General features: G+C 46.8%; 1 protein-coding gene across 1 annotated transcript in view; it reads left to right on the forward strand.

The window, feature by feature from the left end:
• LOC134353863 (cdc42 effector protein 1-like) overlaps positions 1-5,798 on the forward strand; it is a 31,821-nt gene extending 26,023 nt beyond the window's left edge. The window contains exon 3 of the mRNA XM_063062343.1: positions 3,934-5,798. Within this exon, the coding sequence (XP_062918413.1) occupies positions 3,934-4,724 (791 nt within the window). The 3' untranslated portion in view covers positions 4,725-5,798. The remainder of the gene's footprint in view (positions 1-3,933) is intronic.
• The last annotated feature ends 5,142 nt before the right edge of the window (positions 5,799-10,940 follow it).

The following is a 10,940-nucleotide window of genomic DNA, read 5'->3' on the forward strand; positions in this document are numbered from 1 at the left end:
AGGCCGTTTGGCCCATCAACACTGCTCCGCCATTCTATCATGGCTGATTTATTATCACTCAAGCCTATTCACCTGCCTTCTCTCCATAACCTTTAATGCCCTTACTAATCGAGAACCTACCAACCTCCACTTTAAATATATCCAGTGACTTGGACTCCACAGCTGCCTATGGCAATGAATTCCACCATTTCACCATCTTCTGGTTAAAGAAGTTAATCCTCATCTCTGTTCTAAAGGAACATCCTTGTATTCTGAGGCTGTGCCCTTGGTCCTAGACTCAATTTCCCCCCACCACCCCCACAACTACAGGTAATATCCTCTTCACATCCACTCTATCTAGGCTTTTCAATATTCACTTGGTTTCAATGAGATTCCCCCCCACCCCATTCTTCTCAACTCCATCACATGCTCCTCATATGTTAACCCTTTTTATTCCCAGCGATCTTTCTCCTAAACCTGTGGACCCTCTCCAATGCCAGCACATCCTTTCTTGGATAAGGGTCCCAAAACTGTACACAATACTACAAGTGCGGTCTACACATATGCACAGGTGCAATGAAAAAATTCCTTGCATCAGCATGAGTATATTACAATAGTCATGGGGGATTTCAAGATGCAGGTAGATTGGGAAAAATCAGGTTGGTACTGGATTGCAGCAGGGAGAATTTCCAGAGTGCCTATGAAATGGCCCTTTAGAGCAGCTTGTGGTTGAGCCCACTAGGGGATCAGCTATTCTGGATTGGGTGTTGTGCAATGAACCAGAATTGATTAGGGTAAAAGAACTGTTTGGAGAAAGTGATCATAATATGATCTAACTCATCCTGCAATTTGAGAAGGAGATGTATCAGTATTACAGTGGGGTGATGGGAAGTACAGAGGAATGAGAGAGGATTTGGCCAGAACTGATTGGAAAAGAACACTGGCAGGGATGATGGCAGACCAGCAATGGTTGGAATTTCTGGAAATATTTGGAAGGCACAGGATACATACATCCCAAACAAGAAGAAGTATTCTAAAGGCAAAATGACACAACCGTGGCTAACAAGAGAAGTCAAAGCCAGCACAAAAGCCAAAGAGAAGGCATATAATAGAGCAAAATTTCGTGGGAAGTTAGAGGATTGCAAAGCTTTTAACAAAAGGCAACTAAAAAAAGTCATCAAGGCATAGATGGAATATGAAAGTAAGCTAGCCAATGATACTAAAGAGGATACCAAAAGCTTCTTCAGATACATAAAGTGTAAAAGAGAGGTGAGAGTGGATATCAGGCTGCTGGAAAACGAAGCTGAGGAGGTAGTAATGAGGGACAATGAAATGGCAGATAAACTGAATAAGTATTTTGCACCAGTCTTCACTGTGGAAGACACAAACAGTATGGTAGAAGTTCCAGGTGTCAGGTGGCATGAAGTGTGAAGTTACCATTACTAGGGTGAAGGTTCTTGGGAACTGAAAGGTCTGAATGTAGATAAGTCACCTAGACCAGATGGTGTACACTCCAGGGTTCTGAAAGGCATTAGTAATGATCTCTGAAAAATCACTAGATTCTGGAATGGTTCCGAACTACCGGAAATTTGCAAAAGTCAATCCACTCTTCAAGAAAGGAGAGAGGCAGAAGAAAGGAGACTGTTGGCCAGTTAGTCTGTCCTCAGTGGCTGGGAAGATGTTGGAGTCAATTATCAAAGTGTAGGTCTCAGGGTACTTGGAGGCACATGATAAAGTAGGCCGTGGTCATCATGGTTTCCTCAAGGGAAAATCTTGCCTGACATATTTGTGGACGAATGAACTCTTCTCAGGCTTCCAGACAGGTACAGGTATCATTTTTAACCGACGTTTCGATGACAAACTCTGCCATCCCTAATGAAGATGACAGAGTTTGTCACCAAAACGTCGGTTAAAATCAATACCTGTACCCAGCCACCCGGCTGGAAGCCCAGGAAGAGTTATATACACCAGGAAAGCACTGGATTCTTTTTCAAATCTGTTGGAATTCTTCAAAGGAATAACAAACAGGATAGGCAAAGAAGAATTTGTTGATGTTGTGTACTTGGATTTTCTGAAGGCCTTTGACAAAGTGCCACACATGAGGCTGCTTAAAAACTACGAGCAGTTGGTATTACAGGAAAGATTCTAGAATGGATAAAGCAGTGGCTGACTGGCAGAAGGCAAAGACTGGGAATAAAGGGAGCCTTTTCTGGTTGGCTGCCAGTGACTAGTGGTGTTCCACAGAGGGCTGTGTTGGGACTGATTTGTTTTACGTTATGTCAATGACTTGGATGATGGAATTGGTGGCTTTGTTGCAAAGTTTGCAGCCAATGTGAAGATAGGTGGAAGGGCAGGTAGTTTTGAGGAAGTAGAGAGGCTACAGAAGGACTTGGATTAGGAGATTGGGCAAAGAAATGGCAAATGGAATACAGTGTTGGGAAGTGTATAGTCATGCATTTTGGTAGAAAAAAATGAAAGGGTTGACTATTTTCTAAATGGAGGGAAAATATAAAAATCTGAGGTGCAGAAGGACTTGGGGCTCCTTGTGCAGGATTCCCTAAAGGTTAATTTGAAGATTGAGGCTGTGGTAAGGAAGGCAAATGTTATGTTAGCATACATTTCAAGAGGCAAAAGCAAGGATGTAATGTTGAGAGTTTATAAAGCACTGGTGAGGTCTCACTTGGAGTATTGTGAGCAGAGTTATGCCCCTTATCTTAGAAACCATGTGCTGACACTGAAGATTGTTCAAAGGAGTTTCACGAAAATGATTCCAGGATTGAATGGCTTATCATATGAAGAGCCTTTGATCGCTTTGGGCCTGTGTTCACTGGAATTCAGAAGAATGAAGGTTAACCTCATTGAAACCTATTGAATGGTGAAAGGCCTTTATAGAGTGGATGTGGAGAGGGTGTTTCCTATGGTGGGAGAGTTCAAGACCAGAGGGGATAGTCTCAGAATAGAGGGGTGACCTTTTAGAACAGGGATGAGGAGGAATTTCTTTAGCCAGAGAGTGGTGAATCTGTGGAATTCATTGTCACGGGCAGCAGTGGAGGCCAAGTCTTTATGTATATTTAAGGAAGAGGTTGATAGATTCTTGATTGGTCAGGGCATGAAGGGATACGGGGAGAAGGCAGGAGACTGGGGCTGAGAGAAAAATGAATCATCCATGATGAAATGATGGAGCAGTCTTGAAGGGTCAAATGGCCTAGTTCTGCTCCAATATCTTGTGATCTTATTACAGCCATGCAGAGTAGCATCATAAAAGCAGTATTCAGAATCAGATCTATTATCACTGACGTAGGACATGAAATTTGTTGTTTTATGTCAGTATAGTGCACAGACATAAAATTACCCTAAACTACAAAATGCTGCAAAGATAATGGGATTGAAGTAGCACAGCAGTTAGTGGGACTCCTACTCCTCAGAGCACTCCAAGATTATCATCCGTAAGGAGGTTGTACATTCTCACGGAGAACTACATGGGTTTTCTCCCATGGTCCAAAGACATTAGTAGGTTTATTGGTCATTGTAAATTGTTCTGTGACCAGGCTAGGGTTAAATGGGTGGGTTGCTGGGTGGTGAGGACGTGTTGGTCCAGAAGGGTCTGTTTCATGCTAAATATATTTTTGAAATGAATGGTTGAGGTCGTGTTCATGAGTTAAAGGGCAATTCAGAAAGCTGATGGCGGAGGGATAGGAGCCAATCCAAATTGTTGAGTGTGGGTCTTTAGTCACAAGAAAACAATAAATGAACATAAATTAGGGATTATCTTTTCTTTAACAAGGAGGAACACAATTTTTTTAAAAAATCCCGTGGCCTTTTTGTTCCATCATTTGGATTGGTGGGTGTGGGGGATATAGGGGGGAGAATTTTGTCTGGGTCAGTTTGAAAGCTACAGGTATTAGATCTGTGATCAGTTTAATCTCACTGTGAATGCTGCCTTGTGTTGTTCAGGACTGGAGTCAGGATTCTGCACCCTTCCCAGATGGTCCAGGCTGGAGAAACCCAAGGATACGTCATCCAAGGTGGAGCCAGCAAAGCCTCTGGAGGAGCTGGATGTGGTGGACTTGGAGTTGCCTCGCACGGACTCCCTGCTGTCCTTCAGCCTGGATCTGGGGCCTTCACTGATGAGCGAGGTGCTGGCTGTCATGGGGCCCGAAGGCCAGGTGGAGAATGAATCCCCACACATCCCGGAGAACGGGGCAAGACTAGTGAAGTTCCACCTGGATGGACCTCTTGACCAGCGGAATGGCACAGGCCACCACAGCAACTGCGCCGATTCGCTTGGAGACGACGGGCAGGCCTTTGGCAGAGGGCCTTCGCCCAGTGGGTCACAGAGGTGGTATGAGCAAGTGACCAGGCAGGATGAGCTGGAGGGTGTCAAGATGGGGAAACTGCCCCCACGGCACTTCGAGGGCCTGAACGGCAAGGGAGGCAACGCCAGCGAGGCATGGGATGCCCCCCTTTCTCCCAGCAAGACTACCCATGCTCAAGATGGTAGCCCACTGCTGGGTCGCTGGTCTGTCTCCACTGCTTGGCATCCTGATGATGAGGGTGCCCCCAGCACACGGGCAAGCTGGAGGCTATCGAGGCCACGAGTCCCTGCAGATGGAGAGGAGGCCGAGCCCGGGCACTGCCAGCATCGGTGGGAGAACCAGCTGCTCCCCGCTGAGGGTGCAGGCTTCAATCCCCTGAAGGCTGAGGCCTTCGCCTTCGCCGACGAGGATGAGGAAATCCGGGTATAGTCCAGGACGACGGAAACCTCAGATTCTCCACTCATTGATTACCAGATCTTGTCTTCAAGGAAAATCCACCAAAAGAAAACTGAGGGTGCTGGAAATCTGAAATAAAAAAGAGACAGGAAGCATTCAGTAGGTCGACAAGCACCTGTGGAGAAAGAAACAGCTAACATTTTGGGTTCAGCGCCCTTCAACAAAACTGGTGTTTTTCTAGGGTTATCTTAAAGGATTTTTTTTTAATTACTGCCTTTATTGGTAATACATTGAAGCCACTTTAAGATCATTTCCCAAAGAGATGAACAAGGCAGGAATGCTTTCTGTGGTAAGTGTGTCACCAAAGAACGTGCTTCCAGTTCTTGGTCTCAGTGGAGTTGGTTGAACTTGGCTGTTGTCTGAGGTCATTCATGGTGTCTCGGGCTCAGGAAGGGGAACAGGTGGGTGTTACTCTTGGTAGCCTTCATAACATTGGTGGGCAGGTGGGTGTGGGGGGGATAAGAGGGCAGAGTTGAGCCCTCCCATGGTCACATGAAAACCTCCTGTATCCAGAAACTTTGGATTTAAAGATTAAGTATTAAAGAATAACTTTATTTGTTACATGTACATCGAAACACACAGTGGCATGTGTTGTTTGCATCAATGATCAATGCGGGCCTGGATACGTGCTGCGGGCAGCCCACAAATGTCGCCACACTTCCGGCTCCAACAGAGCATGCCCACAATTTACTAACACCAACCCGTACGTCTCTGGAATCTGGGAGGAAACCGGAGCACCCGGAGGAAACCCACGCAGTTACAGGGAGAACGTACAAACTCCTTACAGAGAGCGACAGGAATTGAACCCCGATCGCTGACGCTGTAAATCGTTACGCTTACCACTGCACTGAGGTGCCTCCCAGCCCCAGATGTGACCTGATTTCCCGGGTTCCAGTGAACTTCTGAAGTCTGTAGGCCAAAGGCCTGTTCACTGACTCTTAACAAAAATAAATTTACAAAAAGATGGAAGTGGGAACTCGGAAATTAAAACAAACTGCTGGTAAAGCTCAGCAGGCTGGGCGGTGTCTGTGGGGGGGGGTGGGATGGGATGGAGAAGGATGATGAAGCATGAAACATGAGCACTGTTTCTCTTTATGTGGATGCTGCCACTTTTCAGACCACCTGTCTTGTCCCTTGACTGGATTACGTACCATTTAGACCCTGAGGCCTAGTTCACTTAGGAACATCAGAAGTAGTCACAACGACAGCTGTGGAAACATTACAGAGAAAGTGAAGCTACGTTTTAAATAAATGAAACCAACAAGAGGAAAATCCTTGTGACTGAGAGGTTAGACCAAAAAGTTCGGATCATGGGTTACAGATTAGCTCTGTTTGTCACCAAAGCCTGCAGTGAAGTCAGCCATTTTGAGTCGAGGATATGCTGGGGACAGCCCGAAATCAGAGCATGCCCACAAGTTACTAACCCCAAACCGCACGTCTCTCGAAGGTGGCAGGGAACTAGAGCACCCACGTGATCACATTGAGAATGCACAACTTTAGTGGTAGAAACTGAACCCCAATTATACAGCTGGCACTGTGCCATTACCCCATCCCCTACACTGACTGGTACTGTGTCATTACTCCAATCCCTACACTGACTGACACTGTGTCATTACCCCAAACCCTACACTGACTGGCACTGTCATTACCCCAAACCCTACACTGACTGGCACTGTGTCATTACCCCAACCCCTACACTGACTGGCACTGTGTCATTACCCCAACCCCTACACTGACTGACACTGTGCCATTACCCCAACCCCTACACTGACTGGCACTGTCATTACCCCAACTCCTACACTGACTGGCACTGTGTCATTACCCCAACCCCTACACTGACTGGCACTGTGCCATTACCCCAACTCCTACACTGACTGGCACTGTCATTACCCCAACCCCTACACTGACTGGCACTGTCATTACCCCAACCCCTACACTGACTGGCACTGTGTCATTACCCCAACCCCTACACTGACTGGCACTGTGCCATTACCCCAACCCCTACACTGACTGGCACTGTGCCATTACCCCAACCCCTACAGTACTGAGCTGGCAATAGCACTCCATCCGTAACCTCACTACTGCTGCAGAGGCAGATTGTGCTTCCTCCCCTCACTCGCTGCAGGATTGTCCCTGGTTCCAGCCTTGCCAATCCCCAGGAGAGATGCTGCTGGTTTGGGTGTTGCAAATGGGACAGAAAGACCAGTGAGTCAGAGAGATGCACACTCTGTGGGGAGGAGAGGGCTCATTCAGATCTGACGAAGTGGCAATGCACTCGATTGTAAATGAAAATTTGAAGGGAAAAGATGAGCTTTATTTGTCACATGTACATTGAAACATACAGTGAAATGCATCAAATCAAATCAGTGAGGATTGTTTTGGGCAGCCCGCAAGTGTCACCACGCTTTCAGCACCAACGTAGTTTTGCCACAACTCACTAACCCTGACCCATACGCGGTCACAGGATGAACATACAAACTCCTTACAGACAACAGCAGGTAGTGAACTCCCATCTTACAGCTATCTGCTGTAAAATGTGCTAACTACTATGATACCTGTTTTTAAAAAGCCACGAATGCTAGAACATTCTTACATAACCAGAAACACTCAGTAGGTCAGATAGCATCTGTGGAGAGAGAAAGAGATTTAAGGTTTTGAAATAGAAACCATTTGGATCCAATATAGCTCTCCAATCTGAAACCTTAACTGTTTCTCTCTCCACAATGCTGCCTGGCCTGCTGAGTGTTTTCACCATCTCCTGCTTTCCTTTAACATTTCCTGCATTTTTTTAAATTTAGATTGCTCATGCTCTGTACTATGTCTTTACATTTTTGTAGCAGAGGGAATAGGTTGTCATTCCATTTTATTGTAACTTTTCATCATCATTACTACCTCAGCTGGATCTGCCAGTTAACATCCATCCGAGATGGAATATTCAACCTTGGATTCCAGCTGACTGTCACTTTGAAGGAGGACTGCTGTGCTGGCGGCCACACTAAGGCAACTAAAGCATTGAACCCTCTAGTTTTAATCTTGCACATGTGTAGAGTTGCATGCACAAGGTGCCAAAGGTTAGAACGGAAACTTCAGTGTTTGCCCTAAAGTGGCCAAAACCAGCAACTACACTGTGATGGCTGACATAGGAAAAGTGAATGGGAACAATTGACAATTAGAATCTGGCTTCTTGTCACTGACATGTTGCTTTGTGGCAGCAGTACGGTGCCAAACATGTATATTGAGAATATTAAAAATAGGATGAGCAAAAGGAGAACAGAATAATGAGGACCATTCCAAAATTTTAACACAAATCCACCCAGGCTTTATACCGAGGAAGCAAAACATACACAGGAATTGTAAGCTGCACAGTAGTATTTTAAATGTTTTGAAAGTTACACGTGAAGATTGAAATGGAATGGAACTAACTCCAAGCTAACATTTGTAAATTGTTTCTCACACGTCTTGTAACTTTTTCTGTGATTGTAAACAATCTACTGTCTCCTGTTGGGATCTCCTTTACCAATCATCTTGTCTGACTTTGTCTTTCTCTACACTAGTCAATTCTGAGAGCAGAATATTGTCTGAATGCCTCCTCCCCTTTCCCTCCACCCCCCCCCCGGCTCACCCTCTCGGTGCCTTCCCCCCACTCCCCCCCCCGGCTCCCCGCTCGGTGCCTTCCCCCCACCACCCCCCCCGGCTCCCCCTCTCAGTGCCTTCCCCCCACTCGCCCCCCGGCTCCCCTCTCGGTGCCTTCCCCCCACCACCCCCCCCGGCTCCCCCTCTCAGTGCCTTACCCCCTACTCGCCCCCCGGCTCCCCTCTCGGTGCCTTCCCCCCACCACCCCCCCGGCTCACCCTCTCAGTGCCTTCCCCCCACTCCCCCCCCCCCGGCTCCCCGCTCGGTGCCTTCCCCCCACCACCCCCCCCCGGCTCCCCCTCTCAGTGCCTTACCCCCTCTCTGGTACACAATGTGTCAGGACTGATGTTATCTCTCTGTCCTGTCTTCTGCCAGGTGTTGCCCACATTGTGACTCTCGCCCCCGGCTTTCTCCTACCAAAAGAATCCTTTTTATCTGCTTTTTTGTATCACTGCCAGAGCACTTCAAGTTACAGCAACTGTTGTTATCTCCAAGTGTTTTTTATTTTCCTTCTTTTCAAAACAGTCTGACCTTTTCAATCCAGACACCTCGCCCGCCTTGTGCCCTAATGTGTTTGAAGGGCCCTAATGTGTTTGAACAAAATAGCAGGACTTGACTGAGGGAAAACAAAGACATGAAATGCTGAAAAACTAGGTAGAAAAAGGAAAGAGAGAAGGTTCTATGAGCAGCTGAACGGAAGGAGGGATGGTGTCTAGTGATTGTTCCCTGGTGCATTTAGGACAACAAACTGTAGGAGGAACTCGGCGTGTCAGGCAGAGTCTGTAGAGGGAAATGGACAGTCAACATTTCAGGTAGAGACCCTTCATCTGGACAAGAGCGAGTAGAGAGGTGATAGCAGGTAAAAAGAGGTGGAGGGAGGGGTGGGCTAAGCACTGATAGGTGGGTCCGTCTTCCTAAAAACAACTTCTGGCATCAGTCAGCAATAGACATTTCGCACAGAGGCAGACACCTTTGTTCTGGGGCTGGGCAATAACTGTTGATCTTGGCAAAAAGTTCAAGGTAAATTTATTACCAAAATCCAAATATGTCACCACATACCTGAGATTCAATTTATTGAAATACAGCGCAAAGTACCCCCTTACAGCCCTTCGGACCGCACTGCCTGGTAACTCCCAATTTAACTCTAGCCTAATCCGTTTGCACCAATTAAACTACCAACCGATTGGGCCTTGATTGTGGGACAAAACAGGGAGAAGGTACAAACTCCTCACAGACAGTGACAGGAATTGAACCTGGGTCGCTGGTACTGTAAAGTGTTGTGCTAACCACTACGCTACCGTAGTGTTGGGACGGGAGGGCCGGTTACCAAAGCTGTATCTCCAAATGAATAAATGTTCTTGCAGGATTCACAGTAAGTGCAAAGAAACAATAGAATCCGTGAAAATCTGCACACAAAGACGGACAATGTACAGAAGTTAAGAAAGAAAAAAAATCAAAATAGTGATAATAAACAAGCAAGTAACTAATAATTAGAGCATGAGTAGTCGAGACCTTGATGGAGAGCCCATTGGTGCTGGAATCAGTTCAGTGTTGACATGAGTGAAGTTATCCCAGCTGGTTCAGGAGCTTGATGGTTGAAGAATTGTTCCTGAACACGGAGGTGTGGAACCTAAGGCTCAGTTCCACCTTCCTGATGGCAGCAGTGAGAAGTGGGCATGACCTGGATAGTGGGGTGTCTTTGAATGCTGTCTTCCTGCCACAGTGCTCCTTATAGATGTGGTCATTGGTAGAGAGGACTTTACCTGTGATGGACTGGGCTGTATCCACATCCCATGGAGGAATTTAAGGAAGCTTCTTCTAATCTAACCCCAAGTGCAGAAAGTAGACAATCAACGGCTTGAGTATTTAATCCCAGTGTTGAGATGACTGGATGTTGCACCGTCTACCATGTGGATTTGGGATTGAATTCTAAACTTCCTACACAAGGGGGCACCACCACCCATTTGTTCCCAAGAAAGGAAAAAGACTGTCATTTATTGCAGTGTTTATGGGAGCTTTATGTATAAACTGGCAGCACCACACAAAATGCTGGAGGAACTCAGCAGGTCAGGCAGAAACTATGGGGATTGGGGGGGTGAGGAATAAAAGGTCAATGTTTCAGGCTGAGACCCTTCATCTGGATTTGAAAGGAAGGGGGCAGAGTGGTGTGGGGGAGGGGGACGAGTACAAGCTGGCAGGTGATGGTGAAGCCAGGTGGGTGGGGGAGGGGGTTTGAAGCAAGAAGCTGGAAGGTGATGGGTAGAAGAGGGAAAGGACTGAAGAAGAAGGAATCTGATAGGTGGGAGAGTGGACCACGGAAGGAGGAAGGATTGTAGGAGCAGAAACCAGTGGCAGGTAAGGAAAGGAGAAGGGGTGGTGGGGGGGAACCAAAATAGGGATTTGCTGCCTCATTTCCGCATTGAAAATACAAGTAATGTCTCAGTGGCGATGAACACAGAAGGTTCTGTTAAAACAGAAGTCTGGAGAGCTGTAGAGCAATCCAGCACAGACTGGGTCTTTCGGCCAGACTAGTCCATGCTGACCACGGTGCCCACT

The sequence above is a fragment of the Mobula hypostoma genome, chromosome 11, assembly GCF_963921235.1.
Source record: "Mobula hypostoma chromosome 11, sMobHyp1.1, whole genome shotgun sequence".
Taxonomy (NCBI): domain Eukaryota; kingdom Metazoa; phylum Chordata; class Chondrichthyes; order Myliobatiformes; family Myliobatidae; genus Mobula; species Mobula hypostoma.